The sequence below is a fragment of the Rattus norvegicus genome, chromosome 7, assembly GCF_021556685.1.
Source record: "Rattus norvegicus strain SHRSP/BbbUtx chromosome 7, alternate assembly SHRSP_T2T, whole genome shotgun sequence".
NCBI classification, from domain to species: Eukaryota; Metazoa; Chordata; class Mammalia; order Rodentia; family Muridae; genus Rattus; species Rattus norvegicus.
In genome coordinates, this window is record NC_141540.1 from 71388327 (window position 1) to 71414281 (window position 25955).

The 25955-nt window shown below is 40.4% G+C and overlaps 1 protein-coding gene across 1 annotated transcript in view; it reads right to left on the minus strand.

Moving 5' to 3' along the window:
* The window catches only part of LOC148004727 (uncharacterized), a 34220-nt gene extending 21010 nt beyond the window's left edge, over positions 1-13210 (minus strand). The window contains exons 1-3 of the mRNA XM_087559488.1: positions 13030-13210; positions 8423-8687; positions 1579-1789 (exon numbers count right to left, since the gene is read on the minus strand). Coding sequence (XP_087415614.1) covers positions 1579-1789; positions 8423-8687; positions 13030-13210 — 657 coding nt within the window. The remainder of the gene's footprint in view (positions 1-1578; positions 1790-8422; positions 8688-13029) is intronic.
* Positions 13211-25955: the final 12745 nt, after the last annotated feature.

Consider the following 25955-nt stretch of genomic DNA (forward strand, 5'->3'; position numbering starts at 1 on the left):
TGGCTGGGCAGAAGGGAAAGTTCAGGTACAAAGTCAAAGAGATCCAGCTTGTGGAGCTGAAAGTGTCAAAGGTCAAAGTGCCAGCTATGGAATGTGGCCTGGACTGTTCCCTCCCCCCACAGCCTACCCCGCCACCACCTGAGTACATAACTGGATCAGTTACCTAGCTATTGAGTGCGTGGAACCCTCTACTTGGTGGACAGTTCTTATATTAGAGTCCAGCGACGCCATTTTCTTCATGTAGAATTGCTATGTCCATTACTTTAGGTTGGCACCCTATGTACAAAAGTAAAGTTTAACTCAAACGTTATATTCTTTGTCAAATTTTCAAGAGTGCCTTGCACACATTAGCAGGTTCAGTGGTACCTGTTAATCATTAGCACTGTTCGGCATCAGAACAGAAGGTAAATACAACGTCCCAGGAGATATTTGAGCAAATTCTCATTAACGAGTTTGTACTGCAAATTAGAAAAAAAGTTTAATAAAACATCTGTTAGTGAGCCATAGCAGGGGAAAAATGAACTTGAATACGTCCAGAATTGCTTCCAAAGAAATGCAGGCTCTGTGTTCCAAAGGTTAAAGTATATAGCATTTATGACATGGAAACTGTATTTTTAGAGAGAGTCGACTTAGTTGAAGATTCTTGAAAATGAAATTCAGGCAGTGCTCTGCTTAATGGAGAGCCTTTTCTTAATTTTCTATGGATTTTAAAAATTATATAATTGCAAATGTTCATTAGGATATAATTAAATAGCTCTGTTTCCCTAGTTACTAATATGTGCCAGGGTGCTGCAATTACCCAAGTAATTATGAAAGGAAAATATATGACTTGGCAAGCTTAGGAGAATTACTCTAGATACAGAGAGGCTCCGCTTTGGAGAAAAGACATTAAAATACAGCAGAGGGAAAAAAGACAAAAAAAATAACATAATCGGATGGGAATATTATATAATGGCTCGTGGTACATAGAAATGCCCACTCTTGATTTTTATGGGTGTATAGAAGAATACAATGATATTTGCTCAGCATCCGCAGAGGTCCAAGTCTGAAGATGTCCAATGCCCTTGGCTTCTTTATTGTACCTCTGATTTAGGCTAGTTCATGGCTTGGCCTCAAGTTTACTTATGGCGACTAATGTGATCTTTACATTATATTTTATTTTATGATATACTTAACAATAAGTGGAGCATAATTAAAACTGTGTGAGATCGAGGGAAAATGCCCAGAAACTAAATACCTTTTAAAAAAATGTGTTCTTTGCATTTAATAGCATCTGAACTATTTAAACAGCTTAAATTAAATTAAAGTTAATAGAGTTTAATTAAAGTTATAGTCAAAGGAGAAATATCCTCTCATAAAAAAAGAGAGTGTTGTGCTGGGTCGTGGGCATGTTTTCTTACCCGCTTTTGGTTTATACAGTGTTACATACATCCAGCCAACCACGAGTACTGTGTGGAAAAGAATCTTCCACTGCCACAGGTAAAATTTCCTGTTCATGAAAAACCTCAAAGATAGCCTGATCTGCCCAACCAAAACCGGGTTGTTTCATGGCCAAGAGTGGGAAAGCAGAATTCTCACATCAGCGATAAACGCTTGGGAAGAATTCACAGGGAGGAGAAGAGCCTGGATAGCCTGGGTCCGGAACATGGAGGAGAAGAGCCTGGATCCTGAGCACGTGGACAAAGACACTGCTTCCTGAGGCAGGTGAGGACTTGCCTCAGACTTTGTTTTTTTTCCCTGCATGTCCTGCTGTGGTGGATTCAGTTCCTCCCTGGACAGGAGCCAGTTTCTACCAGAGAGGCAGAGGAGAGTTCAGGAAAGCAAAAGATGCTTTGAGCCAGCAAGATGAGCTGGGTTGAAAGTGAGCAACATGGATCTCTGTTTAGCTCAGGCTCTCTCTCCCCTCCCCCTCCTCCCCTCTCTCCTTCTTTCTTTTTTCTTTCTTTTGAAATGGTGTCTTGCTATGGTACCCATGCTGGTCCCCACCTTCTGAGCTCAAGTGACCTCACCTTCTGGAGTAGCTGAGATACACTGCCCTCTGCCCTTGGCAGGCGTTCATTTGGCTAACTTGGACAGCTCTGGTTTTGTCTAGGTCCGTAGTTTAACATGGCATATGGGCCAAATATTCGCTTCATGTCCTTAATAAGTCAAATTCTAGGGTGCGGAGATATGGTGGCTCAGCAATTAAGAGCACTGGTTGCTCTTGCAGAGGACCTGGGTTCAGTTCCCAGCACCCAAATGACAGCTCCCAATCATCTCTAACTACAGTAACGGTGTATCTGACACCTCTCTGATGGCCCCCAGTTCCTTCACACACATAATGCAAATACATGTACTTAGTATCACATACAGAGAGAGACAACAAACAAACAAATGCAAATATAATGCTCCTTAAAGAAAAACAAATTCCAAACCTCCAGAGCCACAATATGGAAGTAATTTCTAATACGACTTCATTGATTGTTCATCTTTATCATTCGACGTAGGATGCAGAACAAAACTATTTTACTTTTCCTTACTTTTTATTATATATTTTAAATTCTTAAAATCACACTTTATTTTATGTACAGCAGAACAATTCCCATGTTAATAACTAACACTATCATAGAATGATTTTAAAATACATTTAAGCAGAAGAAAGAACAGAGAGGCATCTAGTTACATAATCCCTCCTCTTGAAAACAAATTTTTAAAAAAATCACTTTGTCTAAGAGGGTCTATATGAGAAATATGTTCAGTGACAACTTGTGTCAAGTTGCTGGTAAACTGATCTTTGGGGAAACAAGAAAGCAAGCCCAATATGGAGTTAAAAAAAGAAGAAGAGAAGGGCTTCTTAAATAATAAAAAATAAAATAAATGCCAATTAGTCACGCACCCACACATAGCCATGTTGAAAGAGCATGAAGTAACACCGAGGACTATCAAAACTCAAACTGAACATATTGTCTCCTTCTCCTGGGTGAATGGAAACCTCGATGCTGCTAAATGACTGCCCTGTGGAGCGATCGCAGGATGGCAGGAAGTCCGATCCTTGGTACAGGGAGGCTGGACTGGCCACCTCTGCTTTTGCTGTGGCCTTATTCGCAGAAGTATCTCACGTTTTCCTTTGTGATCATTACTGCAGCAAATGTTAATGAATGAAAGAAGTAATTAATTAGTGGAGGAATATACGTTTCACCCGTGCTCAACAAAAACCCTAACTAATGCCGATGCTTCTTTGAGTTACCTGGTACTTGAAGTCAGCAGAACAAGTCCTTTGTTTTGTAACAACAAGAAAATGACCAACTACTTTTTACTGATTAGCTTAAATGCCTACTATTGTAACTAAATTTTTGAATAGAGCTTAGAATGAATCTTTTCAATCTCCTTAAAATACATCCATTTCCAAATGTGACTTTATGGTGACCCTGTTCTTTTTTTTTTTTTTTTTTAATTTATTTATTTTATTTGTATGAGTACACTGCTGAGAGTGGATCTCTCTTTGCTTTTCATTTCCTGGAACGCTCCTGTGGTTCAGTCTGGTCATTTACCGGGTAACTGGGGATGACCTTGACATCCTCCTGCTTCAACCTCCTAAGAGCTGGGGTCACCAGCCTGCATCACCATGCCCAGAAACCAAATAAAGAGCCTGTGTACAGAGGTCATACAGAGCCAGGCCTTTGCCCAGGTCCTCTGCATCCTGTGAGCCGGGGTATGATATGGGAGCTCTTATGTCTCTGAGGTCATATGTCACTGAGGTCACTTATGAACTGAAGGGCCTAAGGTTGGGTTCAGTCATCTCATTGTCCCCATCTCTGCAAAGAGGTGAGAGGGAAGCAGCTAAGTGATTTGTTTGTTTTATGTATTTGAGTACACTGTCGAACTCTTCAGACGCACCAGAAGGGGGCATGTGATCCCATTAGAGATGGTTGTGAACCACCATGTGGTTGCCAGGAATTGAACTCAGGACCTCTGGAAGAGCAGTCAGTGCTCTTAGTCCCCACGACCATGTTCTTGATATGATTCTTCAGTTGCCAGACTCTTCTATAAAACACAACAACTGAATTATCTGACTGTTTCAAGTCAGCAGCAGGGTTGAGTGTTTAAAAACATGAAGGAATGCAATACTGCTGACACTTTACTGACTGGGAAGATTTGGCACACTACTTAGCTTGTCTGATCCTTCATTTATTTCACCTCTAAAAGAGAAGCTAAGTTCTCTTGAGGGCTTTTGTAAGAACCACATGAGATGCCCGCATGCTTTAAGATATATATTAACATAACATGTTTCTGTAAGAATTACATAAACTGCACTTTGAAGGTTAGACCAGTTAGAGATTAGATGATATCTAGGGAGAGTCATGTATTAAATAAATATGAAACTCTGTGTCAAGAAACAAATATTCATGTTTCACTAGATCTGCTTTATGATGCAGATTGGAGCACTTCATTCAACAGTTTCACTCTCTACAAAGATAAGATGACTTGGAATCTAATAAGACACACACGAGAGCACTTGGGGAAATGACTGACCTACGTAAGTATCTCTTATAATTCTTATTGGACTTTGAGCTTACAATACGCACAACAGAAATAATATAAACACGCCCACAATTGTTCAAAAATCCAGATGAAGATTCCGAGTACTGAGACATGTAACTGCAACATTAGATATCCAAAGCTTTTTTTTAAATTCATGCTTTTTCTTATAAAATATATTTGGTTGGGCTTTCCTCTTCCTGATCCCTTCCACTTCCCTACCCCTCAGATTCATCTCTGTCTCTCTGTCTCTGTCTCTGTCTCTGTCTGTCTCTATGTCTGTCTGTCTCTCTGTCTCTGTCTCTGTCTCTGTCTGTCTCTATGTCTCTGTCTGTCTCTCTGTCTCTGTCTCTGTCTCTGTCTGTCTCTATGTCTCTGTCTGTCTCTCTGTCTCTGTTTCTGTCTCTGTCTGTCTCTATGTCTCTGTCTGTCTCTCTGTCTCTGTCTCTCTGTCTCTGTCTCTGTCTCTCTCTGTCTCTCTCTCTGTGTGTGTGTGTGTGTGTGTGTGTGTGTGTGTGTGTGTGTGTGTCCTTCTCAAACAAAAACAAAAAAAGACCCACAAAAGGAAGCCGAAGAACAGGAAGCTAAGACAGCCCACACGCAGCCATGTCAGACAATGGATTCTCCCAGCTTCCAATGTGGGTCTCTTGAGTTAAGAAGCACTGAACACCAGCAGGGTCAGGATCCCCTTAGCAGGAATATTATTAAGAAGTGACATTCACTCTGTGGTATATACTGGCTAGCCTTTGTCACATATGACTTCATTTAAGTTTCACAAGTAAAATCTGTATAGGACTTCTCACTTCAAAAGTTAAACAATACGCATCTATTAGTTTGATCAGCTATCAAGTAGTGAAGTCAAACTTGAACCCAATCAATTCACATTTTATGATTAAGTTAAACCACGATTAAGAATGTTATATAGGATCTGAATGTCCTTAAATAACTGATAATCTAATACATAATCCCAAGCCTTTCTATATCCAGAGTGAGGAGAGATGCAGGACACTACCAAGTTGGCACCTTCATCAATGAGTTACTGTGGCAGGTACTTTCTGTGTTCTATCTTCACATCAGCTAGGGAGTCTGCGCATCATGACCACCCGTGAAATGGGCTTAAAGAAAAGCAAAACTGATGGCAGAGCTCAGAACTGAAGCTCTTACCCTTCCCCCCAGGTTTAGCACACCAAGTGTTTAAGCTGAAGGGAACTTAGACCTCTCCACCAGCTACCATTCTTACCTACAAGCAGCATCCAGGTTGTAGAAGCCCATGATCTCTCTATGCCACTGTAAAGGATTAAGATGATCTCTGCCTCTGGGGAGCTCAGACTATTCTTGAAATCAGCTAGTCAGAAAGCAACTCAAGTGGACAGGTAAATGGATCCCACATGCAAGAGAGGCCTTTTCCTCCCTGTGCGTTAAAGTAAAGCTGAAGACACAAAGGTAAGTGGTTCAGGCTTTCCCACATCCAAACAGGAAAGAGTCATCTGGATGCTAGAAAGGGCCACAGTGTGTGGAGGAGGGATGGGACCTTACATGGGCGCCAAGCAGTAGAGCAGAAATGATGGAAGTAGAGAAGGGAAATTAGAGATGACAAGGTTTAAATAAGAATGAAGGTAGACGCTCAGGATAGAGGAAGGAAGAGGGGGAGGTTATCTAAAACTAAGGAGTATGAAGAAGCCATATGGACGTTCTCTTTATGAGCTAAATAAAAATATAATTTAAAGCACTTTGGTCAGCAGTTCACTGCAGAGTACATAATGCCAAATTCAGAAGGCATGGACTAGTAAATGAAATCTCTCTGTGAGTTGTTGCCCAAGAAGTCACCAGAAACCTTTAAAAAAAATTGCAAGTTACCATTAAGCCATTGTTCTTGGTTGCCTCCCAGAACTAGATGGTAAAACCCTCTTGCTAGTCATATCTCACACTTGAGGCACAAGAAGTTTCTTCCTTGCTGCCTAGCTTCCATACTGTTGAAATTGCTAGTCAACCAAGTCAGGGAAGAAAGTTACCAGTGGGCCTCATCCAGCTGCAAACTTGTTTGCTCCAATACCAATCCACTGAACAAGATGTGCATACCCGTGCAATAGTGGCATGATTGTAATATGGCATCTTAGCTTTGTTTCTAATGTTCTGATAAAATACAGCAACTTAAGGAGTCTTTGGCTCACAACTCCAGGTGACAGTCCATCACTGTGGGGAAGGTAAAGCGGCAAGAACCTGAAGCAGCTCTTCATAATACATCAACAGTCAAAGCAGAGAGCAATGAATTCATATACACACAACAATGCTCAACTAGCCCTCTACAGTTCATTCATTCCAGGACCCAGACCATAAAATGGTGCTGCCTATATTCAGGACAGGTGTTCCCATTCTACTCAACATTATCTAGACTGAGTCTCATTGGGACTGGCTTCTTGAGGTCATTCTATGTTATGACAGGTTGATGAGGATAAACCCAACCATCCTGTGGGAGTAACCAACTGTGTTCTCAGTGGATCTGATGCCTGTTTCATGCCTGGTTCTGTGGACCTGATCAAAAGTCAGCAGCTAGAGAGATCATAGGACCTAGGTTTTGCTTAATAGATACGTTGTCAAACCACCTGTATTAGTTAGGGTTCTCTAGAATCACAGAACTTATAGAATATCTATATACTAATGGAATTTGCTGTGATGACTTACAGTCTATAGTCCAACTACCCCAACAATGGTCAGCTGTGAATGAGAAATCCAAGAATCTAGTAGGGCCCATGAGGCTAGTTGTTTCAACTGGTCTTCTGTAGGTTCCAGGAGATGTGTTGCCAAGTCCATGCTGGTAAAGAATGAATCTTCCTTCTTCCAATGTCCTTATGTAGGTCTCCAGCAGAAGGTGTGGCCTAGACTAAAGGTATGTGCCACCACACCTGGATCTGGGACTTGCTTTGTCCCATGCTGACTTTGATCTCAGAGATATCCATGCCTTAGTCTCCTGAGATTAAAGGTATGTACTACCTTGCCTGGGCCTAAGCTTTTCATAGCCACTATGCCTCAAGATCTCCATGCCAATATCCAGGTCAGAAACTTATGTCTTCCAGCCTTAAGATCTGGATCACAGGTGAGCCCTCCAATTCTGGGTTGTAGTTAATTCCAGATATAGTCAACTTGATAACCAGGAATAGCTATTAAAACACCTACTAAAAATGCATGCTCATACCCATAGAAGAGTGCCTCCCCACTTCCAATTTGGTCAAAGAAGCTTTCTTTTGCAGTAAATGCCAGTTAATGGAGACTCGTGGCTGGTTAATGTGCTGAGGATAAGGGAGTACAGTGTGTTTCAGCGTCCATATCACCCCTTCCAAGGCTTCGAAACCATCACAGAAGATTAAGCAAAAAGAATGTAATAGCTGGACTATGGAGAAGAGGCCCTAACAAATATCTTCTGGGTGTGATATAGCTGTTGCACTTATGACTCAAAGAAGCTGTGGTTGCTAACATTGGACCCACACAAGACCGGACCTGTCAACATTCAGTCCCATGAAAGGGAAGAGATCATGGGGTTGACGGCCCTTCTCAGGGGAGCTAATGGCAGGGTAGATGAGGCATTGTCCTTAGTGGTGTAATGTAGGCATTGCAGAGTTCTCCATGCTTTGGGGGGACAGCTCCACACCCTCGCTCATGAAGATGAATGGACCTGATTAAACAGTGGCTTACAAACAAGAAGATTCAATCCTAGGAGGTGTTGGGACCAGGGTTGGTGGAAGCGGGAAAGGAGTAAGGGAGAGGGTGAGTCTGACTGGAATGTAGTCTGCACATGTATGCAATTGCACGATAATAAATTAATAACAATGGAAAGAGTTATCTGAGGGAATTCTTTTTGAAAGGCAAATGTCTAAACAGAGGGAGAAAGTAGCAATGAGCGACCTACTTTGGTTTGCTGTGTTTCAGCAAACGGTTCAGACACCAGAGCACATGCTCAAACCAATGACCCGCAAGATAGGGAATCCGCGAGTAGGTTTCAAAGAGGAGTAAGAAACGAAACTGAGTGTGAACCATGGGATCCATCGCCCAAGGAGCATTCTGAAAAGGAGACAGAACTGTGTCCGCTTGGGGGATGCTGAAGAGAAGCATGCAGATGGATGCTCTACAGGCTGACGGTATGGAGATGAGGAACTCCTGCATGAGATGGAACGCTGTGTTTTAGAGACATTTCAGAAAGGAAAGCAGAAGGACAGGTGAGTGGTCACCAGGAGGGAATGAAGGAGACAAATGCTGTCTATGTGACACATGGAAATGGTGGCTCTCGCTGTGGACACCACCACTCACTCACAGCTAAAAGCTCAAAAGTGCCATTTTAGCAGGGCACTGTGACAAAGCTAAAGATTCTTTATGCAACACATGGCCCTAAATACTTTTGTGGTTCCTTTTTTTGCCAATGCATGTCAGAAAAGGAAGGTCTTCTCTCGGTGTCCCTGAAAGAACCTTTGTAAAGGCACAAATTAGAAAGTCTTTTTACTGATATTTGATCTCACCCCAAATGGGAGGTCATCAATTTGGCTCAAAGTGGGGGAGGGGAGGAGCACAGTTATTTAATGCAGGCTCAGCAGTTCTCTCTTTGTCCACACCTCTTCATTTTTGCCCAACATCAGAGCAGTGAAAAACTAATGTTGGGAATTAAAAATGTAGTTTCTACAAATCTTAAAATGCTAAACTAAAATTTAAATAAACTTTGTTTTCACTGAGAAGAAAAATGAGTCTGTATGTAAAGGAGTGCTCAGAGCTTGGAAAGTTGGCTCTGTGGTTAAGAACACTGTCTGCTCTTCCAGAGGTCCTGAGTTCAGTTCTCAGCAACCACACGACAGTGGAAAGTTGCATTTAACTCCTGTTCCAGGGGATCTGACTTCCTCACACATGTAGGCAAAACATAAATATACAAAAAATAAAAATAAATTATAAAAAATGAGTCCTCACCTCTGACTGATAATCTTGTTGCCCAAGGGAAGAAGAAATTAATAAGGTAACAACAAAAGTTTTTTTTTTTAATTTTAGTTAAACCAACTATACATAAAATAACTATGAGACGTTTCCATGATTTGTCTCAACTAAAGGACTCAGGTCTTGGCTGTTTTCTCCATTAGACCCTGGAAAGCAGCAGCAGGACATAGAATTTCATATGATATTTAAGGTACTAGTAAAATGATAATTCAGGTCTCAAGGGCAAAGCAACTAGGAGAGCACATATGTGTATATCTTAACTAATTCCCACTGTAGCTCTAGGGACACTGAGGAGCTTAAAAGAGAGGAGAAGCAAAAGAAGAGCATTTTAATTCAGTGAAAAAAAATTCCACCTCACTAGTGAATAGAATGTCTGCTGACCTGCTTTCCAAACAGACAGACTTTACGCTTCTAAAAGTGCATTGTATATGCGACTGTTTTATACTTTTGTTAATGTTCTGGACTTAAGAACATCATGTCTTATACCTTTAAAAGAAGAGATCATTTAGCTGGCCTCATGTCAGCAACTCATGCTTTAAAATAACGGAAAACTTCTGTAAGAGAAGCCGTTCTACTTTGGTTCCAGATGAAAACGTTTTGAGCGATTCTGAAAGTGATCACAGAGAAAGATGAACTTTTATGAGACGAATTTGCCAGTTCAGAGTAAACAGTAAACAGAATATTTGAAGGTTTTCTTTTCTAAACCTAATTAAATAATTGGAAATGCTAAAAAAAAGGAAAATAAATGTTTTCGAACTTATTTGAAGCATTTAAATGTCTAATTTAAATTGGATAGTCTCATGTGTCTGTTCAGTTTAAGTTTAAAAAAAGAATGGAGCACATGGTGTATAACAGACACTGCTCTGGCTGTTGAGCTGTTGACGTGTGAGAAAAGAAAGGATTATAGGGGGAGGAAGAGCTCTGCACGTTCCTGGGATTCAATGTGAGATATCCTGGAATGTATACAATCCAAGAGTCACAGACACCCAGAAATCTGTAGGAGAAGATTTCATTTGAACCTAATCTAAACAAATCATTAAAGGGAGACTAGTTGTGTGAAGAGTTGTGGGGACTCAGAGCAAAGCATTCTTGGCAGGAAACAGCATGGAGAAATGTCGAGAGCTCTGAATGAGTGTGTTGTTTGGGGAACCATGGGTACATCTACTTAGTAAAAACCAGCACTTGGAGGGGAGCTAGAAAACATAGTCTAGGCACATCACTGCAGAGGAAACAGTATCAGAACCAGTGAGAAGAAGAAGGGTCACTGACAGTGTTTCCATAGGATAGTGGTGTGTAATTATTGGATCTTAAAAGAGCTTTCATTGGAATCAAAGAATGGATTGGAGTAGGAAAAGGAGTTGACTCAATCTAAGAAGCCAGGACAAGGCACAAATGTAGGCAGAAATGTGGAAAGACATAGGGTAGACCATAGATGGACCCAGAGGTCCACTGAGATCAGAGAAATGAGATGTGAGGTAAAGATAAGAATGTGCTCTCTTGCTAGATTGCTAGATAGATTAACTTCAGCAGAGAGGCAGAGCCCGCTGTGTGTTCCTCTAGGAAGAGTTGCACTGTGAGCTAAGACACCAAAAGCATGTATTTACCTCCTAGACTCTCATTTATCAGGGACTGAGGGAGTGGGTGTGGTGTCCACCACATATTAGTCTCAAGGAAGAGTGTGTTTCATGGAAAAAGCTCAGTGGAGAAAAGGTAGCTAACAAAATACACCGAAGATTCACATATTGCTAAGCAAATATAATTTTTCTCATTTTATGAAATCATCTGCAAGAGGAATCCAGGCAAACTGTATTTCTGAAGAAGAACTGGGAACTGAGAGCTGGGTACAGCTCAAAACTCCTGGCTTTGGATGATGTACCACAGTACAGGAAATGAAATTCTCTGAAAAATTTAATTCCTAAGAAGATAACTCATTATCTGATAGAGCCCCTTTTTGGCTTACCACATCCCATAGGTCATGATTCAGAATATAAAATTTGGTAGGAATATAAAGTTTAAGAAATTGTTTAAGGCTGGTTCTGAATCCTACTGGTGATCAGGGGAAAAAAAATCAAGAATAGCCGGTAAGTGACTTTGGAAAGATTTACCAAAGTAACACCTATGGTGGCTTCAAATTCAGTGGAGTTAGAGAAAACCATTCCTGTCAGAAAGAGCAGCATGTCCAAAGATCAAGAAGGAAATTATTAGATAGCAAAAGGAGTGTCTCATTGTGAGGGGGAAAAGAATACACAAAGAGAAAACAGAGACAGGGAATTGCTGAAGAGACAGAAATATGAATGATGGAAACAAGAAATGACAGGAACATGATATAGAAAGCTCATGCCGGAGATAGGCAGCTCATGTCTTGGACAGACAACTCAGGCCTTGGACAGACAGCTCATGCCTTGGACAGACAGCTCAGGCCTAGGACAGACAGCTCAGGTCTTGGACAGACAGCTCAGGCCTTGGACAGACAGCTCATGCCTTGGACAGATAGCTGAGGCCTTGGACAGACAGCTCAGGTCTTGGACAGACAGCTTATGCCAAGGACAGACAGTTCATGCCTAAGAATCACCAGTCTTCTCAGACTCCATGATAGAAAGCATGCCCCTCTCTGTGTCTCCCATATACAATTATGGATTTTTGCATCCAGACATAGATGATATCTGGATTTGTTATGAGTTTAAATGTGGGCTGCTAGTGTAAAGCATTATGGTTATTAAATCAATCATTTAGGAACATTCTATGACTCTATGAAAGAAGAGCAGTATTCTCATTTTTGAGGGGAAAATGGAATTGGGCAATCCTAGACCAGTCAGCAAGGAGCCAGAATCTAAACGTAAAACTGAGTGAAGAACACATAAATGCTCATGCTCTTGGGGTCTGAGTTCTGTAAGAGTTCCCAACAGGTTGATTTAGCTGAATGATCACAACAAATAGGTCTTTCTACTAGCAGTGAAGAAGAATGTTTTCCTTTCTTTCATCCAACCATGGGTTTCTGACAATCTTCATAGTAAGAATCGGTCTGACATATACCTGAAATGCTCGCATCAGAGCCCAGGTGACCTGAGAGATAAGATAATCCCTTCACCACACACCGTCATCAAAACTACAGTACCTTTACCTTCTCACAAGCAAAATCCCACCGTTGGGAAGAAGGAGCATTAAACGAAAGTAAAAGAGACCATAAGAATTTTCTTACTACAACTTCACTAAGGTTTAACTTTTCTTTCTTGTGTATGAGGGAAATATGAGTATGCATGCCTTCAAGTGACTCCAAGAAAGAGGTACCCTCTTCAAATCAGAGAATCCATGTCCAGCTCATCAAAGGATAACATTTTCTACAGATCTTTAAATGAATTTCTACCTTCCTGACTTAACTACAAGAAAAGGATATGGGTTAGAGGGTGTCATGCTAAATGCAATTCATTATCCAAATACTTCTAACCTATCAGGGACGATACCAATAAATTATAAAATATATGATACTACTGCTCACTACTAAGGTTGCAGTAGACCAAAGAATAAACCTGTAATTCCCACCTTCAGACCTGAGGAAGAATGTCCCAAAGCCCACATTCTTTGTGAGAGTGGAAGAATTCTTGCAGGGTCTATGAGAACAGGATCTGACAAATAATATGCCCCGGGGTCTGAGGGCAGTAGTTTCATGGATAACATTTAAATTGTTGCCATGTGCGTTCCCTTGCGAGGGATCCGTCATCATGATTGGTGTATTATAATTTCCCCTGACTAAATTGGTCTCTCTCTGTTGGATTTTCCCCAAGGAACACAATTTACCAGCAAAGAGCTTGCCCTGCTGGCTTTTATTTTTTTCAATGTTCATTATAACATGCAGAACAAAATGCAATACACACTCAGAGATTCTTGGTTTTGACTATTAGCGGGCATCTGATCCAATGAAAAGCTCATTGACTCTATATTTTCCTGCATGTCAGTTCATTTTCACCTTAATTTCTGAGTTCCAGGTTGAGGACAATAAAGTTCTCAGTCCCAGTGGAAAAAGCATTTGGAGTGCAAGGCAAGATAAAACTGTTACATTTCAGATATTGGGAGGTCTCTTTTTTAAGAAGTGAAAACAACCTTTAAAACCAGGTACATTTAAGATATATTTGGCATACAGCATGGAAAATGAGGATGGTAACATTTAAATCCCACTCTAGAGTCTATCTTTCTTCTCACCTCCGTGACAAAATTGGTGATGTGGTTTATAACAGCTAATACTTTTTCATGCTTTATTTTACACCAGCAGATTTTTGGGTTTCATTACAGTTTCCTCTACTGGATTATCCATGGCTTGAACACAGTGAGTTGACACACTTTAGCATCTTTGTAAATGAAAGACTTGTGATAAAGGAACGATTTGAAAGCAGTAGGATACCCAGCCCCTTTAGGAGCATCTACATATGCTCTGATTCAGAGTTTGTCTTTAACCCTTCAAATTGTAGGCTCAGTAGATGAAGGAGAATCCCAGGCCAAGGGCATAATAAGATCTTTAATAAGATCAGAGAAGAAAACTTCTCCAAATTAAAGAAAGACAAACCTATACAGATACAACTCATGTACATAACACCAGATCAACAAGACCAGAAAGAAAATCCAGGTGGAATATCCTAAAACATTAAGTATACATAACAAAGTATTTTGAAAGGTGCAAGAGAAAAAAACATGAGTCACATTATAAAGGAAGATCCATGAGAAAAGCAGCTGATTTCTCAAGAGAAGCTTTGAAAGCCAGAATAGCCTGGAGTGAGGCAGTCTACATCCCAAAAGGCTATGATAGCCAGCCTAGATTAATAAACCCAACAAAATTATTTGCCTTAATTGAAAGAGAAAGAACAACTTCATACATTATAAACAGCCTTTAAAAAGTTAAATTCAACAAACCTAAAGAAAATACAAAAAGTAGTGTTTGGGGCCAAAGAAACTGTGGGCAGAAATACAAAGCCACTGAGAACATAGATAGCATAAGGAAAAATGAAGGAAGTGATAACTGTACAACTGAGGCCCGCACTGCAATACTAACTTTAAATATCAGTGGTTTTACTTCTCCAATCAGAAGACACAGGCTGACTGAATGGATCAATAAAATCCACCTATCTGTTATCTACAAGGGACACATCTAAACTTTAAAGATAGACATCACCTTAAAGTGAAAGGATAAATAAAAATACCCCAATATTCATCCAGTGTGATGAGGTCAAGTTGGTGCCTATTTAGAGCCTTCACCTCCTACCAACAAGTGTCCCCAGTACTGGAAGATACGCTGAAGGCTATCAGATGAGAAAGGTAAACAGTAGCTCAGCTACAAACTGAGATCTAAAAAAACAGTGACCTGCCTGCATAGCATACTGGTGCAACAGTGGTACAGACATTGTCAGAGTAACCAACCATGCTCTGCGTGGATTTACATCCCACTTCAGAAGATGGAATCTATGCCTGGCATTACTCAAGTAACACAGAACCTGAGATTAGACGGGCCTTGGGTCTAGGGGGAAAACCAAACGCAACTGTTCTGCTAAAGGACCATCACAATACAATTACTCCTAATGGCATTATGCTAAACCCATAGACCAGTGTCTCACTCAAACATCAAAGGAAGTTCCTCTTGCAGTAGAGGAACGTTCACAGAGAAACTCAGAACTGAAGACTGTGCATAGAGTGAGGACTTTGGAACAGTCAGTCCTAAATGAGATGTCTTCAGCAAACCCCAACCTTCAGGACTCAAGGAGTTATGTGGAAGAGACGGGAACAATTGTAAAAGCCAGGGGTGATAGAGGACATCAAGGAAATACTATCTTCCAGACACAACAGGACTAAGACACATATAAAATACAAATGTGAAATACACATACGAAATATACATATGAACACATACAGACTATGGCAGGAAGCACAGAGCCTGCACAGGTCTAAGCCAGATGGAGTCCCACCAATGAGATAGGGAAATGATCTGGACAAAACATAAACAAAGAAACATCAGGATGAAAGACATCATATATCAAACGGACGTAACAGAGGTCTTCATGATATTCTACTGAAATAGCAAAAAGCACACGATCTATTCAGTAGCACATTGAAGCTCTTCTAAAATATAGCACATCCTTGCACACAAACAAACCTTTACAAATTCAGAAAGTCTGAAATAGCTCCTTATATGCTATCTGACTACAACACAATACGACTTAAAATCAACAGCAAACAATGTTCTAGTAAATTCACAATTTACTGAAGACTAAACAAGTCATTACTGAATGATGAATGGGTCAAAAAAGAAATCAAGAAAAAAAAAGAAAAAAACTTATTAGAATTAAATGAAAATGAAGACACAATGCAGCAAAGCACATTAAACACTGTCCTATTAAAGAAATCTTTAGCTCTAAGTGCCTACATTAAAAAAATGAAAAAGGCAGGTGCTGGTGGCATATGCCTTTAATCCCAGCCTTCCAGCCCTTGAGAGGCACAGGCAAGTGAATTTCTAAACTCAAGTTCATCATGACTTATTGATATAACTCAAAAACAAGGACAAACAAATCACAAATCCAAACCAAGCCCACATCAAAAAGTAATAAGAGCAGAAGAAAAAAGTCAATGAAATAAAAACAAAAAAAAATACTAAGAATCAATGAATAAAACAGTTGTTTCTTTGAAAAGATAAACAGACTCTTGGCCCAGCTATCCAAATTAAAGAAAAAGAGCGTCTGAATTATCAGGATCAGAAATGAGCAGAGAAACATTACTACAGACGCCAAAGAAATTTGGAGTATTGTAAAGGAATAAAAAAACAACAAAAGCAAGCAAGCAAGGAAACAAACAAGCAAAAGCCTCTAAATCTATAAGCTGGAAAGCCAAAAAGAAAAGGCTAAATTTCTAGATTGAACTGAACAAGTAAACTTAAACCAAGAAGTCAATAACCTACACAGAGCCATAACAAGTGAGGAGATTGAAATAGTAATAAAGATCTTTCTACCTACAAAGAAATGGAAGGTCCTGATGACTCATAGCAGAATTCTACCAGACATTCAAAGACCCATAGCCAAGCCATAAACTATTCAAGACCACCACCACGAACAACAAAAAAACCCAAAACAAAGAAAGCAAAACAGAGACAGAGCACTCTCAAACTCTTTCTACAAAGCCAAATCATAACACCAAAATTGAGTTGAGATGAAGCAATAATAAGAAAAAAGAAAACTCTAGGTCAACATTTTTGATGAGCACAGAATCAAGAATGCCCAATAAAAAACTTGCAGACAGATTACAAACATGCATCAAAAAGATTATCCACCATGCTCAAGTTGGCTTCATTTCTGAAATTCAGGGATAGCTCAACACAGAAGAATCAATAAGTAAGCCATATAAGTGGACCTAAAGACAAAAATTGTGGATCTGCACACAGGGCCTCTAGGCTACATTCCTTCCTCATTGCCACCAGGGTGCCGGGCTTTGGGGACACAGATACCCTCCCAGGAGAGGCCTAAGAACCCAGCCTAAGATGAGGTTTCCAGTCCGGGTGTGAAATGACACAGCCTGGAGCCCAGGCTGTAATTCCCAAACTCCTGTGCACTCAGATACAGCTGGGAACCTTGAGGAGTTGAGGAGGAGAGGTCCTGCATGAGTGGTGTGGGAGGGGGAGTAAGACTTAGCTCAGGGTGAGTGCCAGGAGAACTCTGGGCTCTATGCTATGTGACCAGTTGTCATGGTCCTCTTCATGGGATGTCCTGGTCACGTGGGCCAGAACTGGAATCTGGTGGGGAGCAGATTCAAACGCCTACCATTCTCAATTATGAAAATTGCTGGGGTTCCTTAATCTGCTCGACCTTGCCAGTTTTTCTGTCTGGTGAAATGGTTCCACTGGCTCACCCCCACCTCCCAAATCGCATGGATCAGAAAGCAACAGAAGCAGAAAAAGCGTTTGATAAAATCTAAAATGACGTTCGTGATAAACGTCCCAGAGTTTGTAGGGATAGAGGAAACATACCTCAACATGACAAAAGATATATATTAGAAACCCACACGTTTGTGTGTGCGTGTGTGTGTGTGCGCGTGTGTGAGTATGTGTGTAAAAATTCCTATAATAATAAATGGAAAAGAGGTCATGAAATTAGAAGAGATCAAGGAGGGGTATATGTGAGAGTTTGAAAGGAGGAAAAGGAAAATAATTTGATTTGGTTAACATCTAAAAAGAAAAAGATGATTTTTTAAAAAGACAGCTTGATTTCTCATGTTTGCTGAAGGGAGTAAGTCCATGAGATGTGCACTTTGGACATTAAGTACCATATGAAATGTTTATTCTTATATCCCCATTTGTAAATGAAGACACTCAGGTTGGAATACGCCATAAAGATAAGAGCATAGGGCTAGGCATGATAGTGGTTTTTTGTGAACTTGACATACACTAGGGTCGTTAGGGAAGAGGGAATCCCATTGGGAAAATGTCTCCATCAAATTATCTGGTAGGTAAGTCTGTTGGGGCACTGTCTTAATTAATGATTGATGTGCAGGGTGGGGAGCAGCCTACTATGAGCAGTGTCCTTGTAAGTATAAGGAAGATAGCTGGATATGAACCCACAAAGCAAGACATTAAGTAGTTTCCATCTGTGCTCCCACCTCTGCCCTGCTTGTGTCCCAGCCCTGATTTCCCTCAATGATTGACAACGAAACACTTCCTTTTCCAAGGTGGGTTATATCAGTGTTTTATTCGAGCAATAGAAACCTAAATAGAACAGGAGTGCGTGCCTGAAATCCAAGCTCTGGTAGGCTAAGACTGGAGGACTGCCAATTCCAAACCAGCCAGGGCTATATATCAACAGCCTGCGTCAAGCAAATAAAAACCACCGCAGAATGTACTGTTGTCCAAAACCAGCTGCATTTGGATCTTTAATATTTGAGGATGTATGAGAGAAAGAACCATTGCATTACCTGAGATGGAGAAATACTGTAGTATATATGGAGATGTTATATTATTTTATGATATTATGTTGAAATATTAAGATTAAATCCTGGTTAAATCATCACTGTACAGCAATGACCTTGCTGGAAATAAATGCCAGTCATATATGCAAAGGCCCACCTGCTCTAATAATCCCGCTGTGCTTCTGTGTCTCCCTGAAACTCTCTTTGTTGATGAAGATGGTTTTTAATGAAGCAAGGTTGAGGGTTATTGATCTATAAAAGTCTTTATGATTCAGCTGCTGTGGAATTCTCTACGATACCCCAGTCTCAGGGGGATGTTTCTCCAGTGATGCCAAGTGGATTCTTGGAAATTTACATGCTGCTATCTGTTTGACAGTAAATTGATGTGCAAGTCCCTTATGTGATACACAGCCTGGGTTTTCATATAACAAGCTGTATACCTTAATAACCACTTTGTCATTTTTGCTTTTTTTTTTCTGAAAAGCAGCCTTACTCTCCACAGAGGTCACTCGAAAGAGATGGTATTTTGTTCTCCATGAGCCACCACACCCATTCTCTGGGCTTCAGACTCCATCCCACAACACCTATTGCCCTCACACTCCTTACCTGAAAAGATCTGCTTTTGATTTGTTTTTCTCTAGAAAAACAAACATATTTTAGAGGTCAAGCTCCAAAGCTTGTTTGAAACCTGACCCTCTGCTGGGTTTGTCTCTGGCTTTGTGACACTGAGCAAGTGTCTATCAATCTCCTCCTTGTCCTTCAAGCACAAAGTCCTGCCCTAGTCACTGCCATACTTCTGGAGGGACACCATGACCACAGCAACTCTTATAAAGAAAAACATTTCACTGGGGCTGGCTTAGAGTTCGGGGGTATAGTCCATTATTTTCATGGCAGGAAGCATGGTGGTGCACAGGCAGACATGGTGCTGGTTTTATATCCATAGACAGAGAGTTTTATATCCATAGACACTGACAGCAAGAGAGAGAGGCATGGACTTTAGAAAACTCAAAGTTCATTCACAGTGACTTACTTCCCCCAACAAGGCCATACCTCCTAATCCTTCTCAAGTAATGTTACTCCCTGATGACTAAGGAGGGGGCCATGCGGCCATTCTTATTCAAACCACCAGCTATCCCATAGGATTGTTGTGAGAGTAACCTGAGGTGGGAATGCTGAAAACAACCCTTCCTCCTCCTCCTCCTCTCCCTCTCCCCCTTCTCCTCTTCCTGTTTTCCTCTCCCTCTTTCTTCTCCTTTACCTTCTTGATTTCTCAGATTTCATTTTGACAGAGGGTCTTATAGTAGCACAGGCCAGTCTGAAACTATGTACCTGAGGCTAGCTTTGAACTTCTGAACTTCGGCTCTGCCTCCCAAATCCTGAGATTATAGACATACACCACTACCCCAAACAAGGAAGTTCTTGTAGGCCATGAAATTCCAAACTTCACAATAAATATGAGTAGTCAGAATTATTCACCTATACACAGATTATGAAATTATGAGTGATATTTGAATACTCTCTGGCAAGACACAGTGGCACAAGCTTTCAAAATCAATTGCACAGCAGCATTCAAGTACAGATCTATTCCCTTGTTTTGTTAATTAATACATTTAAATCCAGAGAGCTTATATATATTGCCTCCACCCTAAGAGGACAGAACTGTTCACACACACACACAGCAAGAATCTGAGCTTGGACTGGACTTGAGAAACATGGGGTGCAGAAACTTTGTAGCAGACATTCAAAGGTCTAGTCATGGATGCATGAGGCATCTAGACTTCTACAAATATCTTGGATTTTTAAAAAGACATGCCATAGTAGTTAATGATTAACAGAGTTGGGACTGGAGAGTTGGTTCAGCAGTTTAGGTCACTTGCTGCAACCATCCGTAACTCATTTCAGGGGATCCAACGCCCTCTTCTGACCTCCTCTAGTTCCAGGGGCACATATGGTATACATACATACAGGCAGGCAAATATGCATATGCATAAATTAAATTATATAAAAGCCTTTTCAAAGATAGAATAACATACTTTCTTCTAAATGGCAGGCATGAGATCTCTTATTCTAATTGTGGGTTATTTTAATAAATTTGTGTGGTTTTGCTTGCAGTGAAAGCAGAACTAAGACAGTAGTAGATGGGTCATAAAACTGTCTTTGATCCAGGGAGACTCATGGATCATTGAGGTTAAGATAAAGCTCTCCCTACTGCTGGGGCTCAGAATATGCTACTCCTTCAACCCACAGATGCCAGCCTTCCCACACCTTTTCATGGGTTGCTTTTCATTGTTAAGTTTCTCCTTTCAGAAGAACCTCACCTGAATGGCTTGTACAACTTGTACAATCACCTCTCTGGTTCCTTGTGTCTTTACCCTGTATATGTTGCCTGGAGTTCTTTCAATAACTTTAAGTTCTTTCACTTTAACAATATGTTCTTTTGTTTGCTGAAATAATAATAGTGCTTCTTTGTGGGATATCAAGAGAATATGAAGTGGGGATAGATAGATAGATAGATAGATAGATAGATAGATAGATAGATAGATAGATAGATAGATAGATAGAAAGATGGTAGATAGATGGTAGATAGATGATAGATGATAGGTAGATGATAGATAATACATACATAAATGATATAGATGATACATATATACATACATACATAGATGATGGATAGATGATAGATGATAAATAGGTAAATGATAAGTAGGTAGATGATAAATACATAGATAGCAGGTAGATAGATGATAGAGATAAAAGATATATAGGTAATAGATGATAGATACATACATAAATACATACATAATACACATACAGATGATATAGATTATCCATACATTTATACATACATACATAGATGATGGATAGGAGATACATAGACAGACAGACAGACAGATAGATAGATGATATAGATGGATAGATAAATAGAAGGTACACAGATGAAGCAGATGATGGATGGATAGAAGAGTGTTTAAACATTGCCTCACACATACTCGGCTCCACATCATCAATAGCAACTCTTCTTTTTTTCACTGTTGTTGAAGCCTCAAAAACTTGAGTCAAACTAAATGGCTCTCTCCATTTATCTGAGAATCTGAAAGATTGCTTAAGGAGGTGGTGTGAAGCATTGATACCAGGCACTGGGCACCTGCTTAGCATTCATAAGACTCTGAATCCAAAACTCACCTTAGTTACCTTAGTCACCTCACCACCCTAAAACCCCAAGGAAAAAGTAAACAATGTTAGTAGGATCATGGAAGAAAAACAATCAAAAGCAGGATGAACTAGTAGATTAAGTCACTAGTGATAAGTTAGAGGTCACAATAAGACAAGCACTTTGAATTTCACCTCCCAAATAAGAGAAGAATTACCTAGAGAAAGTGGCAATCTGGATCCAAATATAATTAGTGAGGACTGATGGGTTAGTGATAACAACATGGCTTTTTAAACTAGGAACAAATAATTTAACAACCAGAAAGAAGCCTAGAGCCCAAATCCATAAGCACTGTAGGCTGATCTGAACAGAGAACATGTTGCTTAGACCTGTACTCATTGACCCTGTCTCGTTCCCTGAGGTTTCCTCTCATCCCCTTTAACTGAATGGTAGGGAATGGGTTAGAGCCAGGAGGACAGACCCAAGCCTAGCCTTAAGCAAGTTGTTACAGAAAACTTGCTTATGCCATGAAACTAAATCCAGAATGGGACTGATGTTTTGTTTTGTTTTGTTTTATTTTCCAGAGAAGATTGAGGAAGACGAGGCCCTACAAAAGAGATCGAAGAAGCCATTGCAGCAAACTCAGCAGAGAGTAGACAAGATAGAACAAAAATACGGATAGAAAGAGGGAACCATAAGGCATTGTCTTGGTATCTTTTCATGCTGCTATGCTAAAATGACCCCTCCAAATCTACTTCGAGCATAAACGGTTTATTTAGTTTCCTGGTTCATGGTTCAGAAGTTGAGTGGAGGCAGCAGGAGCTTGAAACTGCTGCTCCTCTCACCAGTCCAAGTGCCTGAGAGCCTCAAAAGCTTCCTAGGGCTCAGTTTATGTCCTGCATCTTAGACAGTTGACACTCCACCCTAAGAGGACAGAACTGTTCACACCACCCTAGAAGGACAGAACTGTTCACACCACCCTAGAAGGACAGAACTGTTCACACCACCCTAGAAGGACAGAACTGTTCACACCACCCTAAGAGGACAGAAATGTTCACACCACCCTAAGAGGACAGAAATGTTCACAATCAATTGAGTCTCCCCTCCTCAATGAACGTAATGAAGATAATTCCCCATAGACATATACGGAAGCCCATCTCCCAAGGAATTCCAGAAACTGTCAAGCTGATACCACCAACCAGCACGTGTACATGTGCCTGCAATGGGTTCCATTAAGTGCCTGTAGTAGGTCATATGGACAAAGGTCTGTAATTCCTTCTAGCAGCATGTGACAACACAGAACTGTTTTTAAAACAACCTAGAACTCCACTGATACAATCAAAACCCCAAAGGGCAGTGTTCTTAATTTGGGGGAAACAGAACAGTGCAGGAGTCTCTGGCCTTGAGTCCCAGGGACACATGGGAATCTAGGTTAGACCTTGCTCATCTAGAGGGGAGCTAGCTAATAAAACAATGCAGCACTTGTATATGTTACTTAAATGTTTCTAGTAATTGTAATTTTTAAGGTAATATCAAGGAGCTAAAACTCATGTCTTATTGAACCCACTAAATCCAAAATATTGTCAGTTCAAAAAATAACCAATAGAAACAAATTAATACACATTTTCCAGTCTTTGCCCACACTGCTGTTACTACCTACTCCATATCTTACACTCAAAGGATTCAGATGTTAAATGTTCACTATTCATTCATGACCTGTATTTAGATTTGCAAACTTTATAGCTGGAGAAAAAAAATAGGTTCATAAGCTCAAGTTGTTCCAGACATATGTAAATTTTCCAATAGTTAAACAGAATATTTGCTTTTAAATTGGAGTAGAGGTGAATTAGAACTAAACGCAATTGTTTCTGCTCCTCGGTCACACAGGTCGCATTCTGAGGGCTGCAGAGGCCTGTGTGGCTAATGGCTCCCATATGGAACTAAAACCAGAAATCTGAAGGAAAGACTCTGGTAACCTAGTGGGAAGAAATTGCTTGCAAGACTGACTATCCTTAAGTTTAGGATGATGTCCTCAAAACATCGAGTTCTGTCATTTATTTCTCAATTTGCGGGCTATTGCCACTACACTCACCATCAACACTAACTTATAATTCTATAAAACTTGTAAATCAAGGGCCCAAATTGTCTTTTATGATTATTTTGTGATCTTTACAATCAATGCTTTCCAGACTGTGTTGAACAGAGCTCTGTAACTGATCAATGGATTGATGAAGCTACACTGGAAACCTTTAAAACACATTGAATATTGAAAAGTCTCCAATGATTCAGATACCAGTAACACAGTATTGAGCTCAGTATTGTAACCTTCCCAGGAAATCGAGGAAAGACGAGTGAGTGTCCAAGCAGACAGAATGAGACACATGTACTCAGGGTGAGCAAAGGCAGTGGAGATGGAGTAAAGGAAGTCAGAATGGGCTCTGTGGAGACAAAATGGAGGATACAAGATGGGGTGTGTCTCGGGGTGTAACCTACAGTGTGGGAATCAGTCCCCAGAGTGGTGATATTATAGAAGGAAGAGGCCTTTGTATCTCAATAATAATAATAATAATAATAATAATAATAATAATAATAATAATAATAAAGGTGAGAAACTTAAAGCAGTACTCAAAGAAAATTGATCCTGGCTGCTCGGGACTCTCAGATGTGAGAGTGGGTGAAAGGGGAAAGGTCAGAAGACATTTCAGGACCATTATTTCAAGGCAAACCTGTGCCACACAGGGAGATTTGTTCCACAACACCCCAAAATAAAAAAATAAATAAATAAAAATAAAAAACAGTAACAAAAGAGAAGAATCAGGAGTTAGTACCACAAATGCTGATCATGGGATCATGGAATGTGGGACTATATGCTTGAACCTCTTCACAGGATGTCTTAACACAACTAAATGCCAGCCCAGAGGATATGACAAAGATGGATGATTCTGGCCGCAAACATTGTGGAGTAACTTACAGCTACAGGTATGGTTTAGTGCCGGAAGTAACTTCTGAAAGAAATTAAACCTTGCTTAAACGCCGTTTTTCATGTATGAGTAGCTCTTTCCAGCAGAGAAGGGGGCGGTGCAGTTCTGAGACCTCCGACCCCGACCCCTCCAACATGAATACTGTTTGCCAGTCTGCAAATAATTTAACAGTGAGACAGGCTGGGTTTGTAAAGCCAGTGATCCCTATAGCAGCTACTTTTAGAGATCCAAACATGAATGGTGGACTGTGTGTGGGTGGAATGGCTTTCTGAGCCATTCTGCCCAGCAGAGTTAAGAAATAACAAGAAAGAATCTCTTATTTGGGTTTAATTATTATAAACATTTAAACTTTAAACCAACTATTGAATCTAATTTGCTTTGCTAAGAGCAGTGACTGCTTCATGCTGCATACATAGCTACAGTGGTGCCACTAAACTATTGTTAGGGAGATGCCGAGTGGCCTCCGAGTGACTTAGAACTCTCTTTTCTAGGTGCTAAGTCTTGGGCCAAATTTCAGCTGAACAGTAACACAATTCAAGTAGGCTAACAGAACACCACCAACCTTTGGATTCCGACAGCGTGTCCAGGACTCCTGCTCATGCCCTGACTGATCAAGGCCCCTCTAATTAACATGCTCAATCAGAGTTTCTCAACCTCTAGGTTGCAACTCCTTTGGTGGTCAAATAAGTCTTTGTCAACGACAAAGGTTGCCTAAGACCAGCAGAAAACAGATATTTACACTGAGATGCATAACAGTAGCAAAATTACAGTTATGAAGTAGCAACGAAAATAATCTTATGGTTGGGGGTCACCACAACATGAGGGACTGTATTGAAGTGTCACCGCAATAGGAAGGCTGAGAGCCACTGCCATGCATTCTGCTGAATTTGAGCTCGCCATCTCTGTGTATCAATCGTCCTCAGATCAACCAACCCTTCCTACAAATGTCAGCTACTCCCCTCTCCTTTTTCTTTTTAACTTGATAATGTCTGTACAAGATCAGAGTGCACAGAGACTTTACATCTTCATCTGCAAGAGATTCAGGTAGCAACAGGTTGGCGATTTCAAAGAAAAATGGAGGCCACTGAGTTTCTTTATGTACTCCAATAATATGTCCCAGTGAAACATTTTCTTCACGTGCATCTGGAAATAAGTGAACCCAAATGGGAAGGTAGAGCATTCAACATAACTTTTCCACATAATACCTATGAAATGACCGTATGACACACAGTGGCAGGAGGCAAAGACGGCCAACACCAAAGCCAGTGTGATGGAAGTTTTCAAGGACATCATAGTTAACCATGATAAACACATTAAATACAGATTTGTCTCATAGTTAGTTGTAATCAGCACAAGCAGATGAGGTGAAAATGATCCGGATGTCCCAGAAAATCAGTGAAAGT